Genomic DNA, 19171 nt, shown 5'->3' with positions numbered 1-19171 from the left:
CATGGTTTACCTTTAGAAAGCCGAATCACAGTGGTGCGATTGCTCTTATGAGCGAATCGAAACCGAAAATGAAAACAGTGGCAGTCTGAAATATTCCAAAATCAGCAAATCGAAAAGCAGATTCACTGACTTTCGAATATTAATGTTGAAAAAAAATGTACTGAGGTTTAAAGCAGGGGGGCCAAGCTCCCCTGCACCCCCATGTGGGGGACTGCACCCCCACTCCCCCTACTTTAATATTCTAACTCCAAGTGGGGAACGGGACCATTTCCCAATCACCACTATAGTGCAATCTGCCCCAAAATGCCAAATGTGCAACGCGCGAATGTCAATGTGCATTCGCTCATTGCACATCGAACCTTTTTCCATTTGGCATTTGCAAACTTTGCAAACAGCCTTTCGAACAATTGCTGTTCGCCTGTGTGCAATATGTACACATGAAGGTAAACCATGATACATACATGCTTCACTGATTAATACATGTTGGGGTATGAAACATACATGCTTTACTGACTAATACATGTAGGGGTATGACACATACATGCTTCACTGACTAATACATGTTGGGGTATGATACATACATGCTTCACTGACTAATACATGTAGTGGTGTGATACATACATGCTTCATTAATACATGTTGGGGTATGATATATACATATTTCACTGACTAATACATGTTGGGGTATGATAAATACATACTTCACTGACTAACACATGTAGAGGTATGATATATACATACTTCACTGACTAATACATGTTGGGGTATGATACATGCATACTTCACTGACTAATACATGAAGGGGTATGATACATACATGCTTCACTGACTAATACATGTCGGAGTATGATAAATACATACTTCACTGAATAACACATGTAAGGGTATGATATATACATACTTCACTGACTAATACATGTTGGGGTATGATACATGCATACTTCAATGACCAATACATGTACGGGTATGATACATACATACTTCACTGACTAATACATGAAGGGATATGATACATACATACTTCACTGACTAATACATGAAGGGGTATGATACATATATGCTTCACTGACAAACACACATTGAGGTATGATACATACATGCTTCACTGACTAATACATGTTGAGGTATGATACATACATACATCACTGACTAATACATGAAGGGGTATGATACATACATGCTTCACTGACTAATACATGTTGAAGTATGATACGTACATGCTTCACTGACTAATACATGAAGGGTTATGATACATACATACTTCACTGACTAATACATGTAGGTGCATGATACATACATATGCCACTGACTAATACATGAAGTGTTATGATACATACATACTTCACTGACTAACACATGTAGAGGTATGATATATACATACTTCACTGACTAATATATGAAGGGGTATGATACATACATGCTTCACTGACTAATACATGTCGGAGTATGATAAATACATACTTCACTGAATAACATATGTAAGGGTATGATATATACATACTTCACTGACTAATACATGTACGGGTATGATACATACATACTTCACTGACTAATACATGAAGGGGTATGATACATACATACTTCACTGACTAATACATGAAGGGGTATGATACATATATGCTTCACTGACTAACACACGAGGTATGATACATACATGCTTCACTGACTAATACATGTTGAGGTATGATACATACATACATCACTGACTAATACATGTTGGGGTATGATACATGCATACTTCAATGACTAATACATGAAGGGGTATGATACATACATACTTCACTGACTAATACATGAAGGGATATGATACATACATACTTCACTGACTAATACATGTAGGTGCATGATACATACATATGTCACTGACTAATACATGAAGTGTTATGATATATACATACATCACTGACTAATACATGAAGGGGTATGATACATACATGTTTCACTGACTAATACATGAAGTGTTATGATACATACATATGTCACTGACTAATACATGGAGGGATATGATACATACATGCTTCACTGACTAATACATGTCGGGGTATGATAAATACATACTTCACTGACTAACACATGTAAGGCTATGATATATACATACTTCACTACACATACTGTCCCAAACATAGATTTTGGGCTATCATACCCATCACAGATATGCAAGTACAAGTGTATGTTTAATTCATTGTTATAATTATCCTGCTTAGACGATTACACACTCATTTAACTGTGTTTCGTAAGTAAATCATTTATGAGATATGTTACATAAGAAAATTTATCAAAGCATTAATTAGACATTTCTTTCAATAACCATAATTATAATTTGTATGCAGTGTTACCTTCCTAATCAAACTACTGTGAGAAACTGAATTTGATCCCTGGATCATGTGTGTGATATATCTAAGAAAAGTTGCAGTTGCACCTTGTTAGGGCAAAATGTAGATTTCTCTACTAAGTACTGCCAGAGTGCTGACAGCCGTGCATCACTGTTAAGCATGTTTCAGTACAGACGGCTGCTAGAATAACATTTTGCACTTTTTTCTTTAAGGAGGTAAGCTTGATTGCACAATGCTCAGCAGCGAGCAAGTGCACAAAGCAGGAAACATTATTAACATGCACATAAACTTATGATGACAAAGATTCCTACATCTAGAGTAATGATTTCAACATTCCCTTCATAGTGCATGGATCTGAACCCCAGAAAATTTATTTTAAGAGGCCAAAGCCACTGCCTTTACAGCTTCCGCCACATAAACAGGTACACAGTGCTTTCTAATAATATTTTGTGCATGTTTTGAATCCCATACTGGAGTTTGGTTTGTCTCATCCTCTTTCCTCATTGGCACATGTCCCTTCTTCTTTGTTTATTGGCTCTGCTTCTGGTAATGCCTGCAATATTGGCTTTTCCCTCTTTGAAAAGCATCTGCAGCTCATCTGCCTTGTTGATTAAGGTAGTAGCATTATGCATCATTGCTATCTAACCCATTTTCTTTCTCCTGAACCTTCTTTCCTACCCCGTCACTTTCCCTACTAATACCCCTACCCTCCTTCGAATCCTCCACTCTGCCCTTTTCCATCTTCCACATTGTAAATTAACTCTTTTGCTGCTGGATCTCCATCTCCAGACTGAGATGTTGTTTTGTCTTGCCATAGAATTGTTTCCTGTGCCCTGTGTTATTATAGCCTCCCACAGGTCCATATCTCTGCTGCCTTGTTTGTTCCCCAGGCAGGCCTTGTGCTCCCTAATTTGTTTTCTCCTAGTCAAGCTAATTGGCAGGACAGACATCAAGCATAAGGACTCTTCTTTTGCACTCTAGTTCAATACTTGCCAGATCCCTGTCTTGTTTTTTTTCTTCTCTTCTCTCCTCTCCTCTCCTCTTCTCTTCACTTCTCTTCTCTTCTCTTCTCTTCTCTTCTCTTCTCTTCTCTTCTCTTCTCTTCTCTTCTCTTCTCTTCTCTTCTCTTCTCTCCTCTCCTCTTCTCTTCTCTTCTCTTCTCTTCCCTTCACTTCTCTTCCCTTCTCTTCTCTTCCATTTTCTTCTCTTCTCTTCTCTTCCCTTTCCTTCTCTTCTCTCCTCTCCTCTCCTCTCCTCTCCTCTCCTCTCCTCTCCTCTCCTCTTCTCTTCTCTCCTCTCCTCTCCTCTTCTCTCCTCTCCTCTTCCCTTCTCTCCTCTCCTCTTCCCTTCCCTTCCCTTCTCTTCTCTCCTCTTCTCTCTCCTCTCTTTTCTCCTCTTCTCTCCTTCTCTCCTCTCTCCTCTCCTCTCCTCTCTCTCTCCTCTCCTCTCTCTCTCCTCTTCTCTTCTCTCCTCTTCTCTCCTCTCTCTCCTCTCTTTTCTCTCCTCTCCTCTTGCCTTCTCTTCCCTTCTCTTCTCTCCTCTTCTCTTCTCTTCCCTTCTCTTCTCTTCTCTTCTCTTCTCTTCTCTTCTCTTCCATTCTCTTCTCTTCTCTTCTCTCCTCTTCTCTTCTCTTCCTTCTCTTCCTTCTCTTCTCTTCCCTTCTCTTCTCTTCTCTTCTCTTTCTCCTCTTCTCTTCTCTTCTCTTCTCTCCTCTCCTCTCCTCTCCTCTCCTCTCCTCTTCCCTTCTCTTCCCTTCTCTTCTCTTCTCTTCTCTTCTCTTCTCTTCTCTTCTCTTCTCTTCTCTTCTCTTCTCTTCTCTTCTCTCCTCTTCTCTTCTCTTTCTCCTCTTCTCTTCTCTTCCCTTCTCTTCTCTTCTCTTCTCTTCTCTTCTCTTCTCTTCTCTCCTCTTCTCTTTTCTCCTCTTCTCTTCTCTCCTCATCTCTTCTCTTCTCTTCTCTTCTCTTCTCTTCTCTTCTCTTCTCTTCTCTTCTCTTCTCTTCTCTTCTCTTCTCTTCTCTCCTCTCCTCTTCTCTCCTCTCCTCTCCTCTTCTATCCTCTTCTCTCCTCTTCTCTTCTCTCCTCTTCTCTCCTCTTCTCTTCTCTTTGCTTCTCGTCTCGTCTCTACCTTTACTTTCTGCTCTGTTTTGTTCTCTTCTTTTCTTTCCTCTCCTTTTCACTCTCTTCTTGCACTCTGAGTCTCCATCATTCTTTCTGATAGCTGATATGAGAGCACTTGAACTATGACCTTCACACTCCGTGTACCTCATTGGCATTTCCTGACACGTTCTCCTCATTCTCAGTCATGTCACTGTCCATACCACCACCAGACTCATTTTCCTGGCTCTGTCACTTATCTATGGTCTTGTTCATTGCCCGGCCCCTTGTCACTGGCATACTCTGTCCCCGTTTCCTGCCAGTGTTTCCCTACCCTACCCCACCTTACCCTTCCAGTTCACATGTGCCTGTTATCTTCCCTGACTCTTACAAGTTAATCTCTTTCATGTCTTCACTTCCTATGCTTTCTTTCCACAGTGCCACAGCTAACTCACTTCCACACCTAGTGTTATCCCTTCACAATTCCATACTGGCCTCCTCATTCATAGACAGCATGGTGATTGCCATTCCTTCTCTCCATGCTTCAGTCTTTCTGCCTCTACTCCTATCTTTAGTATTTTTCTAGCCTATTAGATTTGTCTTTGCTTTTTCTTAACATACATTCTGCCTGTTCAGCGGTTAGTGCTTTCTGTCTTTCTCGCTTCCTCTTTGCTAATGTTTCCCTACCTGTGCCATCCTCTTTCTCCCTTTCTCTTCCCCACCACCCTTGTATCTCTTCTACCTTCTCAACATGTTCCATCCTCTCCTTTTCTTAACCTTTCCATGCCCATATACTATACTTCAACTATCACTGACAATCCTATTTCCTTTCCTGCCTCTGTCCAGTACCACCTAATCACTTCCTATGCTTGCCTTGATTCTTCCGTACCCTCTGCTAATCCCATGTGATACTTGCAGTAGCTCCCAAATCTACTATGTAAGTCCCAACTCCTCTGGTACACTCTGTATTTTGCTCTTATTCATGGCTGTTTCATCCAGACTTGGATTCCACAGCCTCTACCCAGGTTCAGTTCCTACATTGTCTGGCAGTTAGCATACAGATTAAGACTATTAGCTGTTAACATGATGCTTCCCGTGGTACAGGGTTTGATTCCCCAGTCTTCATTTGCCACCTGTGAGCAAGTCACTTAACCAGGCAGTGGTCTAAGACCATTGGGAAATTGTATCAGGCACCTGAGTGATCTTTTGGACTGCTTGTCTAGTAACAGCCTATGAATCTATAACCGCCTTTACACTGTCCTCTCTACTTTCTTATCTTCCTACCACTACTTTGCAAGCTGCTTTCAGTAGAACAAATTGTTCCATTGCCTGTTCATTGCAAGTTGCACTAATTAATGCTAGGTTTGTAGTTTGTATCAATCCCTGTGTAACATGTTCATCCATTTCTTCTGATACGCAGGCTTCCAACTTGGAACTGCATAACTCTGCATAGAAATGCAAAAAGGGCACTGTTTGCTCTTTTCTTAGTACTTACTGCTTAAATTTCTTCCTTTTACTGAGCAGCAGGTCTTCTCATACCTGTTAAGAGGTTTTAAAACAAAACATGTAAAAGAGCTGTTGCTTTACAAGTGTTTAAAAGGGGTGTATGTTCTTTTCCAGCACTACTTGAAGGGATTTGCAGCTCTTTATCCACAACAGTAAAAGCCTCAATGGTTCCTCCTTCTTGGATGCATATCTTTCTCTTCACTGTACCACCAATACTCCTTTCTCATTGTGGATCCAAAACCACCAAATAAAAGTGTGAGCCAAGCTGTTTTAATATTAATTGCAGCATTCCACCCAGACATACCCTTGTAGCCTGCACATAACCTCTCAACTTCTTACAGCAAGAAATCTGGACAGAGCCTAAAATAATGGGGGGAACAGAGGCCCAGAAATAGTGACACATTTTAAATATTGCGCTTACAAAGTTAAAAAGTTTCTAGAATAATAGGATTTGTGTTTATATTCACTTTCTGAAAGGTATAAAGTCTGAAACTAAAGTGTATGTCCTTATTTAGTGACTTCACTCCTCAGTGATTTTCCAGAAAACCACACATTTTTGATGAAAAGACCACAAATATGCGACAAAAATCTGGACATTTTGGAAAAATCTGGACAGTTGAGAGCTATGAGCGTAGTGATGGTTTAAGTCACATCCAAATATGTGCTGTGTTCTCAGGTGTCATTACATCCAAATATCTGCTATATTATTAGATGAAAACTGGTAGGTTGACCTGCTACTTTTGCTGCTATTGGAGGGAATTTTAAAATAAGTCAGTCTTGGAAAGTTCCTTGCTTGATCACTAAATTGTTTCCAAAGTTGAAAGCCCTCTGTATTAACTGGCGATTCAAATCTAGAAAATCCTAATGGTCTGACTTTTTGAACCATAATAATTATTCAAATAGTTTTTGTGACTATTAAGTATCACTTCGCTTTTTAAAAGAAACATTTATTGATGCCAGTTGCTCAACTGACATTTTGTTTTCTTCACCTTGAAACTTCAGAATGTAAATATCTTTCTCACATGTCTGTATTTTGTCAGATATCAGCTGCTAATGGAGTTCTTCTGGCTGCAGCTAAGGTCTTCCATGTATAGTCTTTTATATGTGCTCATAAGGCTCTGGATTCAAAATTTTCTTTACACCCTATTCTAGTCTTGTGCCTGTTGTCAGTCGGTGATCCCTTACAATGTTCCAATTTATTCCAAGGATATACAATGTGTTTAAGATCACAATGAGACCTATATGTCTTTAAGTACCCAAAATATATGTAAATTATATTTAAAGCAACGAGAAATCAGGGAATTAGAAAAGCTGATGCAGATGTAGGGCAGGTTTTTGGTATGTTTGAAAATTGGCAAATCTAAATCCTGGTTGACTCAGTCACACAGAAATATGTAGTAGGCCTAAAAAGGAGAACAAAAACTATCAAAGGGGTCAGTCCTGTAATTATGTTAAAAGTGAGAGATTGAGAAGTGGAAACGTGTGTGCCCCATTCAACTAACCCATTTTTTTTAGTCTGGTTCTTAAAGAATAATAGTTTGATACAGTACCAACACCAGTAAGAAACAGGCTTGTGCAACACTTGAGGTAGGGAGTTCAGTTGGTGAAAGCCTGCATCCAATGTACAAATAACAGTGGCTAAATTTAAGCTGTCATCCAACATATCCTAAAATGTCAATAGAGTTGGTTCAAGATTGGATTTATGTTGGCAGAAATTTTGGAAGAAAATAAACACAACTAATTCTGGGCCAGACTGAATAAAAGATACTCCAAAATAATTGAAATAATAATAACAAAACTGACCAAAATGTTTCAGTGTTACACTGTAAACTGCTTTTGAGGACAGATGCTACTTACTACTTTCTGTAATTTTTGCTTTGCATAAAGAGGGTGAGGGTGAGGACATTAATATACTGGGCCAGTGCATAGACACCCTTTTGAATGTTTTAAAGAAGAGCCAAAGCAAGATCTTCTACTGTTGGCACAGGTAAGGGTAAGATATTGAGAATGGAATTTAAGTAATGTTTCGCAAAACTGCAGATGAGCAGGCTTCCTCATGTATGTCAGGTACCTTTTTATGTTTTGTTGAGTGGGAGTTAAAATAGGATGCTGTGTCCTAGCAGTTAATATTAGGAAGTCCTGTATTTTTTCTACATTTTTTATCAACCCTCTAACAAGAGTCCCCTTTCACCCCATCAGTAAACCCTTTCTTTTCCTTTTACAAATGGAAGCTGTAGACATTGACGATAATCCATCATTACAGGTAGAAAGGAAGTTGTTTTTAACTTTGCGAAAATCTGGATAGTTGAGAGGTACTGTACTGCTCCATTAATACCTATTACCTTTTCCATTGGAGAAGCTTTTTGTAGGTTTAAATATAAGTCAGCACTCATTTCTACAAAGGTCTGCTCTCATTTATACAGCTCTGCTCCCATTATTGAGAAATCCTTCTTCATCCATGTTCATTGGTCTCCAAAATGTAGGGCTTTACATGCATACTCCTCTCCAAGGAGGTGGACAAGCTACCTGTCGCACAGTTCTCATCTTAGAAGTCCCTTTATGCGCAGACCAATAAATAAACCAGTATAAGCAGAAGTCTGGGATGTGGCTTGCCACAAGATTATGTAATACCACTGAACTCAGCTTAATTGAAACTACTGCAATTGACTAACCCTGATAGCCACTTTCACTAGAAATCTCACTAAAAGAAACCCTGCACTATCTGTTTTCTAGTTAACTTTGATTTTTTTTTTGAGTTCTGTCAGAATTTGTGCTTACATATGTATGGATAATTACTTGAGTGCTGTTTGCCCATTCCCCACAGATGGATAACTGGAGGTTTCATTTTTAATTAAGGATGCAGATAGGTGTTGTGTAGAATATATTTTTGTATTATGTGTAGTGGGGACTGAGGTAGGTGTATCTTTAGTGTTACTTATCTTTTTATTTTAGCAAATGCTTAAAACAGTTTACCTTGGCTCCTGTGGAAATGAAAGCAGTTTATAGGCTGCCTACCATTTTAACAAGTCTTAAATAAGTGTAACCTATAAAAACATTCAGCTATATCATATATATTTTTTTTAAAAAAAGTTGTGCAAAAGGGTTGCACACAGTTTGTCGTCTAGGCAAGATGGGCCATTCCTCTGCTCAAGTAGTTTTTTACTAAAGCAAGGTCATTTTATTAAAGCAAAAGCGTGAGACAATTTATTTCCATGGCAATGAATGACGTAGCTATGACCTCAGCCATGTCACATAGTACTCTGACAGTCATCACCACGTATATCACAGTATGGCTCCAGATGCACATTGTCACTGTACACCTGTGGCGTTTTCTACTTCAGTGCTCTCCCTGGGCCTGTGTCATAACACTGTAGCAGAGAGAATGTGATCAGACTAGCTCTTATTTACAATGCTGCCAGCATTATAACTCATGTAATGCACAGTGAGTCTTGGGAGAAGGAGGGTTGCTGTCATACCAGAGACAAAGTGAACATTGTCACTTCCTTTCTGTTGTCATGTGCAATCTTTAAGTTGGCACACAGATGGGGGACAAAGTGGTCTGATTTCATATAGTGAGGATCACGGTGGCCTGTGTAATGCATGGTGATTCTTGGGAGAAGGAGAGTTGCTGTTATACCAGAGACAAAATGAACATTGTCACTTCCTTTCTGTTGTCATGTGCAATCTTTAAGTTGGCACACAGATGGGGGACAAAGAGGTCTGATTTCATGTAGTGAGGGACACAGTGGCCTGTGTACATATAGTAGGGGACACAGTGGTTTGGGGGTGTGTGATACATATAGTTGAGTAGGCATTGGTTGAAGGGCAAATGTGGCTGGTGAATTTTGTTGAATGCTTCTTTGGCCTCAAGTGCTGTTCATTAGACTGAGTTAATCAGGAGCATTTGGTTGATTATGCAATATTCTACTATGTGAAGCCGAGTGCTTACTGTAGTTATTAAACTAACTATATGTTAGTGTTAGAGAGAATTACTTCTTGTTGCCATAAGCAGCGTAGGCTGTGTAAAGTACATTTGATTAGTCACATTTGATTGTGGTGTAACTGTTGTTACTGTAAAGGAAATGGTTAAGTTCTGTAGACAGGGGTTCCACTGATGAAGGCTATTTTGCCGAAACCAGTATGGACAATAAAATTATTCTAGCCATTTTTATGGCTTAATTTAACTCTATGTGTGGTATTTGTGCCTTTTTGGTTTCACCCATATACTGGCCATTTGTCACATAATATAGACCCATGTAGATCCATAGACAGTTTGTTACAGTGGAACCAGCAGCCATAGTCTGCTGCAGACAATTATGACTTTGTGAGTCCAATTAGTATGTCAATGCAGAGTGTGCACTATGAGAATGGATGACTCCATCCCAGGAATTCTAAATACATCTAGATGGTGATTTCTTCCTCCAGGCATTAAGCCTTAAACATTTCAGAATAAATTAGCAAACTAGGACCTGATATCATTGAGGGTTGTGGAGGTAAGGAGAATTTATGCCTGAGATGTTACCTTTCAAAAGTCTAAGTTGTATTTCATCTCTTCTGTAAGCAAAATATACTTTCTGGAACAAAGGCCCATATATACATAGAAGTATGTACTTAGAAAAGAATATTGTAACACACACACGTGCGCGCGCGCACACACACACACACACACACACACACACACACACACACACACACACACACACACACAAATTCACAGCAGAGAATTAATGTACAGAGTACTAACTTGTGCTGTGGGCACTCAGTGCAATAGTCTATAATCCATTCTTCTGGGAAGAAAAGCAGACACTGGGAGGTGAATCACATTGCACCCCCCACCCATGGATGACAGTTATCATTTTTTCTGGAATCTTGGACTATCCGTAGATGGAAATTCAGCGCCAGCACTATTAAGCTGGGATGAAAATGTATTTTCTAAGAAGCATTCTTTGGTATGTACCTAAGTTGTTTTGAGGCATTTCAGTTCCACCCTTTATATTCCTGATGGCAAATTTCACCAAGTTTGCAGTGCATTTCTAGACCACAGGTTTCTCTGGAAGGTATGTCTTCTGTACTAAAGAAGATACAGGATAGGAAGATAGCAGTCTTGAAACCCCTAGATTGTTTTCCTGGTTTAAACTTCTGCAATACTCTCATCACACAATTAGATAATACTACCACGCTTATGAGTATTAGCAACCATTCTTCCCATTTTTGCACATGGGGTCATATGAAACTCACCATCACGGGGTCATATGAAACTCACCATAGGAAACAGTATTCTGAGACTCAATCTTTTAAGTTTGATTTCTTGGGAAAATGTTTTTCAGCTGTATTTTTAGCAAATGCAATTTGGGGATTCCAGTCCTAACTGTAGTTTTGGTACTTTATTTCCACATTATTTTTGGTTTTATTCAAAATTCTTGAGCATAGAACTTGAGAGGTACAGCTTTGACGTTTACAGGTATAACCAGCTTCACCGGTGATGGTATATAGCAGTTAACAGGGGGAAGGTTAAACAGAACATAAACAATGCAATGTTTTTGATTTCAGACATTAATAAAGTTAGATGAACATGCAGTAATATAATTTTTATGTTTACTCCACAGAAAAAAATGACAACAGGAGGAAAGGCAGAAGAGATAAGAATCTAAGAAAAGCAAATATAACAGAACCACTGGGAGATACCTAAACAAAACCTTCTGCAAAACACATATATGGAATTCACCAGAGGATGCCTGAGGCAGAAAATATTAACTGAGAGTGTTGGTTTACTTGAAAATTAAGACTGAAAAGTTCATTAAATATATACCACTATTCCTTTGTTTGTAATTTTCCCATTCATAGACATACATTTAATAAGATGAGAGTCTTAGTGACCAGAATCTTGAAGCTTCTGGTTATTTCTGACATTAGATGCCAGAGAAATACAGAAAGTAAGGGAGACTCTCCTTTTGTTAAATGGTAATAAATAAGTCTATTAACCCTTCTTTCCACATTCTGACCTATGCTGGATGTAGCATTCTTCTGGGATCACTTCAATGGCTGCGCCTGCATTGACATGTGTATGTCTATGAATCATGGTTCTGGTGACAGTCTGAGAACTCAGTGCAGGGGCATGTGGCATATTAAGTTTCCAGCAAAGATATTTGTTTATGACAGTATTTCATCCATCCATAGTTTGTGCTCTTGGGAAAAATGTTCTTTTTACTGCTTTTGCAATTTTGCATTAAAAACTAAACTAGTAGAAGTCACAGAAGAATCTGTTTTATAAAGTATAGTCATTTTTACTGAATCAAGCTTCAGTGAATCACAAATGATGGATCAGATTTAACTGGAAACACATTTGACTGAAAAGTCATTTCACAGAGTCATATCTGACAGAAAAAATGTACAACATCTAACATACATTAAAAACTTGTGTATTTTAATGGAAAAGCTGGCTGCATCCCTATTATTTAAATATACTGACTTCAAAATCACACAACAGTGGAAACACACGCACACACACACACATATACACACACACACACACACATACACACACACACACTATTGAAAGAAAAACACATGTCCAAGAGATACCTTCAAAAATATTTTTTACAGGGGATATGCACCACTCTACCCCCATGGGAGGGCTTTGTTCCAACATCCTCGATTCCTTAAGTATACAAGCTTCACAGTTTCATAACAATTGAAAATAAACTCATGCAGCGAATCACTGTTTTTTTTTTTTTTTTTTTTTTTTTTTACTTTCAATCAATCATGACTCAGTTAAATGTGATTTCAGTCAAATAGGTTTCAGCCAATTTTGTTCAATCACCGGTGATTCAGCAAAATGTGGTTCAGTCAGAACTACTGCTACCATTTTACAAAAGTTATTTCATGTTCCTTGGGACTGATAAAAAACAGCTTGAGATTTATCTCACAAACAAAAGTGTGTGCATCTTCACGCTAGAAATACTTTCATGGAAATCCCTTGTTATTATCAGATTTTTTTGTTTTACTTTTGGTCATCTGCAACTGTTGTAGGCAGCTGTAAAGTGATCCTGCACAATTTTTGTATAATTTTATTTTATTGTATATATATGTCACTGAGACAGCAGAAATAAAACACTGTATTTAATCTGAAATTGTTAAGGATACATGCAGATTAATATTTATGTATAAAAGCACATAAAGCTTTTTGGAGCATTATTTTTCTTTAATTTTTTGCACATTATAAAAAAACCTTAATTTGTTAAATGTCAAACTCTGCCTAACTATAAAATTGATGCTTTGTTTCTCATCAAAATTTTGATGAAAATAAACCAGTACAGAAATAAAGTATAAAATAATGTAACTTTTAAAAAGTAATGTTTAATATTTGTATTTCATTCATATTTCCAATCTGCAGAACAGTTTTTGTAATCTGTATTTAATCTTGGCCTAACAGTGCTGTGACTTGTACTACTTTTAAAGTCTTCACTTTTTTTGTAATAAAATTAAGATATCTGCTATCAGCTGGTTCAGTCTGTCAGTCATGTTTAATCTATGAAGGCATGCTTTCGCATACTATGCAGCAAAACTATTAACCTATAGCTATACATTCTGAATGCAGTGGAGCTCACTGTTGGTTACTCATACTACTGCTAAAACTGAGAGGTCCAGTTCATATCACGTCATAGAAAATAAACTTGCTATTTATTCAGCTTGTATAGAGATCTCACTGTAGAATTCACACAGAACTTTAAGGATCCAGTGGTCTTTCTGAATCTAGTGTTGTATGATACTTAATAAAACACACATAAACCCTAACACAATATATTTGGAATTTATTTTAATTCTATTTCTGTACTTTTCAAATGCATAGCTGGTAAAACAACATAGTCATTTTGTTCTACAATATGTATGATGGCAATTGAAAATTGTTGTATGCTTACAACCTATTTCTTTCATTTCGTTTACTGATTTTGCTGCATGTGATTATTACATTTTCAAAACCACTATTTTTATTATTATTCAATGTCACATAATTGAAGGAAAAAGAGTTATGAAAAAGTAGTCATTACAAAACCTGAAAAACTTGTTTTACTAATTTTTGCATGACAGCAGAGATAGTGTGCAAATTTTGTTATGATTTTTGTCAGTCAGTGTGTGAAAATATTGTAAAGCAATAGCAATGTAATGTATACCTCCAGTTTTATTATATAAAAGATGCACAATTTTTAACATCAAGGAACAGGTTGAAGAGATCTTTATGACACCATATTCATTATTACTTTTCCTTTGACATTTAAGCTACACACTTAGGTAAAGTGTTCTCTTCAGTTTAACCCTTCTGATTTGTTCTGTTTAGGCTCAGTCTAAAAACACTATGCCTTTTTTTTATACTCCTAACACTTTGAATGTGTGTTCACCATTTTTATGTAATATTATCACATATATAATTGCAAAAAAGTAATGCAAATTACCCTGATCATAATTAAAGAAACAATTGACATATAAAAGTCTTCTTCCATTAACTTGGTAGAATTTATGTTTCCCACTGGTCTCTGAAATTGTTAGCATGAAACAGAAAGAAAAAAATATGTGGAGATTTTGAGAAAGTCCATTTAAATCAAGCCAAATTGTCTCGTTACTGGAATGTTTAAAAATTAAATGTTGAAGTGAAATGTTATTTTTTTTTTTTTTTGTTTATATTAAGCTACATGTCATGTGGAAAATGCATTTATCTTAGCAGACTGAGTTAATGGAGGAGTTTATACAAGTTATGGGTAATTTATTTTATGGTCTGCATGTAGATGTTTATTTATAAAATATACTGAATGAAAAAAAAACACAAGCCACTGCTGGGGCTTTTCGAGGAGGCAAAAATATACCTTTAACTGAATTTTATTAAAATTATCCATGCAGTTTTATTTTTTGTGGGGGGAAGCTAATAATGGCTCAAGGTACTGTTTCTTAATTCCTAGCACATTGTTTGTCATCTCTTCTGTGATGTTTCTTTTTGTAAAGTTGTTCTTTAGCCATTATCCTACCAAATGGCTTGTACTGTCAGTATTGCATACCTTAAATATATTTTTTAAAAGCAATATTTTTAAGTGGATTTTTTAGCAAAACTATAGAACTGTTTACTTTTATTGCATCTTTCATTAATCTTGACCTGATTTTGACAACAGATTCATTGGTTCATAGGTGTTTGCCTGGCTATTGCCCTAAGAGCCACTTTAAACCTAACCAAGCTTACCCTAAATTTACCAAAATATTGCAGACGTGTGTCAATACCCCAAGGAATTTTATGGGTTTGATATAGGCTTGTGCAACGCAAACAAGGTAAACACTGTGGCATGCAAATTACAGCACAAGCTTGTGCAACGCAAACAAGGTAAACACTGCGGCATGCAAATTACAGCACAAGCTTGTGCAACGCAAACAAGGTAAACACTGCGGCATGCAAATTACAGCACAAGCTTGTGCAACGCAAACAAGGTAAACACTGCGGCATGCAAATTACAGCACAAGCTTGTGCAACGCAAACAAGGTAAACACTGCGGCATGCAAATTACAGCACAAGCTTGTGCAACGCAAACAAGGTAAACACTGTGGCATGCAAATTACAGCACAAGCTTGTGCAACGCAAACAAGGTAAACACTGTGGCATGCAAATTACAGCACAAGCTTGTGCAACGCAAACAAGGTAAACACTGCGGCATGCAAATTACAGCATAAGCAGCTGAATTGTATGCTAAACAAGCAATCCAAGATGGAGGAGCTATTCAACAGGCTATAAAGCAACTATGGGGACTCAGTGCTGGTTTTCCCCCCAAATTCCAAAACCAATTGGAATACAGCCACAGAAAGGAGTCTGCACAGAAACAGTATTAGAGGCTGCTTTAATTCATATGTATGTGCAACAGGCTGAAGTCTATGCTGCTGCTAATAGACCACGGCCAAGAAGGAGAAGAATTATCAGACCCCGGGTAACTTATCACAGTCTAGTAGACGTGGAAATTGTAGAGTGCTACATGATGGACAGAACACACTACAGGAACTCTGCTACCTCTATAGTCTTCAACTCAGAGCCAGGGCAAACCAAGGGAAACTCATCTCATTGGAGACAAAGGTATGTGTAGCACTTAGAATTTTAGCTTATGGTATCTTTCAGAGACTAATGGGGGACATCCTGGGAGTGTCACAGGCATAAGCATAAAAGGATCTTACATAAATTCCTGAATGTTATGCTCCAACATGCTAGTGACCACATATATTTTCCCCGTACTCCTGAGGATTGGGCCAGAAATATGCAGGAGTTCTACTATGTAGCACAGTACCCTGAAGTGCTGGGTGCCATGGATTGTACACATATAAAAATGAAGGCACCACCCAGGGAACAGGGAAGGCTCCACATTAGTAGAAAGGCTTCTACTCTATTAACTTCTAAGTCATGTGTAATGCCAAGGGAATTATCTTGAATGTGCGTGCTGGCAACCCTGGCAGTTACCACGACTCACATATCTGACACACCTCCCAACTATATCACATGTCTGCTATGGGGGATATCCCGCAGGGTCATTTACTGGGGGATAAAGGTTCTGCACTCAAACCATAGCTGATGACACCCTTCAGAAATGCACACACACCTGCCAAAGAACGCCATAGTGAGGCACATGGTCAAACCAGAAACATCATAGAATGTGTTTGGACCACTGAAGTCACAGTTCCAGTGCCTAGATACATCTGGGGGAGCCCTGCAGTATAATCCACATACATGCACTGAAATATTCACAGTATGTTCTATGCTACACAACATCATCCTGAGAAGACAATTTCAGTTGGATCAACAAGGGGAAGGGGCATACATCCCACCACCAATGCCAAGGTCACCATAGCCACATGCAGGTGAGGAGTCAGAGGGGGAACCAGCAGCTGCTGTGGGTGTAGGCAGATGTAGGTGTGCTCAATATGTCCTCGCTTTGATTAAGATGCAAAGCATAGCACACTCACTCACCATCTAAGGGGCTAAAACCTTCCTACTATGCACATACATGTAGTAGAATTGATGTCAGGCAATGCTCACAACGTTCGCCTCCCCATGTAATGGCTGTGTACTGCTTGCATCAGATAGAGTCAGCCCTGAACATAAACTGTTGTACCTGCTGGATTTACAAGGTAAGTATTAAACCTGAGTGTATTGTGTAATAATATGAATGACTGGCATATCCTTGCTTGTTGTTACTTGGTAGTTTAAGCAAGTACAAGGTGTGAGATTTGTACATAAATTACCTTAACATGACAGCAGAGGCTTTTTCGACTTATATGGGTCCATTGTTTAGTAGTAAGCCTCAGGCGTCAAAGATTCACACAGTCATACCTCTCAAAAGTAGTGATGGTCACTGCATGCCCTCAGTTTAGAACCATATGTTTGTACTTGAAAATCAGTAATGACACAAGTTAGAAAGTTATGATACACATTTCAGTTTCAGACTTCACAACTTTCACAAGATCACTAACAATAAAGATGGAAACCTTTTGATGCTATAAACTATCTAACTTTCTAAGACCAATGTATGTCAAAGGTTAAAGTACCAATTCAACATCCAAGGACAGTGTTAGCATTTTGGGGGCCCCCAGCAAATGTCAAGTTGGGGAACCCAAGCACTTTCAGTCTAAGTATTGCCCTGTCACTGCCACACTCCAAGCAGCATTTTAGTTCATGCTGCAAACTTTTAGCAGCAGTACACACAGAATGACTTGTAGCTTCAATGCTCTTATATTACAACAGGCCTGTGTACCACACTATAATGGTCCATCTCACAGAGGGATATTCACAGTTACTGGCATTTAGTTGCAACAATGATACATTGCAATAATTCTATGTACAGCTCTATTTAGGTGAAATTGTACCCTAGGCACTGATTACTGTTTCAGCACCCTCCCCTACACACACACACACACACACACACACACACACACACACACACACACACACACACACACACACACACACACACACACACATCTTCCAGTCCTCCCCTCTGTACTGCCCCCCCCACCCCCAATCTTTGGCTCCCCATAACAGGCACATTACTTTTTTCTTCCTTTCCTCACATTTTGCCTTACGCTTCAACTTTTTCAAAAAGCCATAACTTTCTATGTGCTCTGATGTGCATTTTAAGTTTTTTTTCTTTTTACACAACCTTTTCATCCAATGATGGCTTGAACAGAAGTTATGATAAAGGAAAGAAATTTGTTGTGGTTCAGTATCCTTTCAATATACCTTTCTTGACCAAGACAGAACACTAATAAATATTTAGGAAATAACTCCATTAAGCCGGTGCTCTCAGAAGCTATAGGGGTTATAGATGATCTGAGATGCAGTTTACAGTATTTTCTCAATCATTTAGTCCAACAGTGGTTTAAACAAAATGCACGAGTAAGAAAAGAATTTCAATCTTATTTTTTATTTCAAGGAGGACCTAAGTTGTACCCAAGTCTTAACATCCAAAGTTGACAAAATAGGAGCTCACAATAAACTAATAAGACAATTGCTGTAAGGATATACAGGTCCTATCTTGGAATACAGCTTGCCTACTTAACTCCCCAAAAACGTCAATGTATATGCATTCTTCTGATGTTAGATTGGAACTCCTAGAAGATCTAAATGTCCAAATGTTCTGTGATATATTTTATGCCCTACTTTTGAAATGAAATTACTTGTGAGCTGCCTTTTTTACTGATACTCAGAAAAATAGTGTGTGTCATGGCATTAATGGGTGTGTGCACAGATAAAAATGAGTGATATTTTTTACACACACACACACACACACACACACACACACACACACACACACACACACACACACACACACACACAAAATCACAAGCCATAGCAATACTATTTTTGTGCTTATTTCAGCAAATAGTCACAAAACAGCAGCAGGGATAAGTCACTTCTATCTGCTTCACTGAAGAGTAATGCATACCTGTCACTGTAGCTGGTTTCAGACATCTTCCCTGATGTTTTCCATACTTTTGCTCTGTCCTTTGTAAAAGGTTGATTTAATGATAAATCATTCAGGATTACAGACAGCCAATAAATTCAGACAATGACAATTTTATAAATCTTATTGTCCAAAAGTGCATGTTGATGCAAAAAGTGTTATTCTATTTACTTTTTAAGTGAATTCGAGTAATACTTCAAACATGTTGCTGATATTGAGCCTTTATTCTGCTATTATTTTTGTCATCACATAAAATTC

At 38.1% G+C, this 19171-nt stretch overlaps 1 protein-coding gene across 1 annotated transcript in view; it reads left to right on the top strand.

Annotated features, from left to right (window-relative positions):
• The window catches only part of RSPO4 (R-spondin 4), a 922830-nt gene extending 907907 nt beyond the window's left edge, over positions 1–14923 (top strand). Inside the window, exon 5 of the mRNA XM_044090426.1 lies at positions 11540–14923. Coding sequence (XP_043946361.1) covers positions 11540–11622 — 83 coding nt within the window. The 3' untranslated portion in view covers positions 11623–14923. The remainder of the gene's footprint in view (positions 1–11539) is intronic.
• Positions 14924–19171: the final 4248 nt, after the last annotated feature.

The sequence above is a fragment of the Protopterus annectens genome, chromosome 12.part0 (genome assembly GCF_019279795.1).
Source record: "Protopterus annectens isolate FY-2018-M chromosome 12.part0, PAN1.0, whole genome shotgun sequence".
Lineage (NCBI taxonomy): Eukaryota > Metazoa > Chordata > Ceratodontiformes > Protopteridae > Protopterus > Protopterus annectens.
The sequence above is the reverse complement of the archived record's forward strand: the minus strand, read 5'-3'. Positions and strand labels throughout refer to the sequence as shown.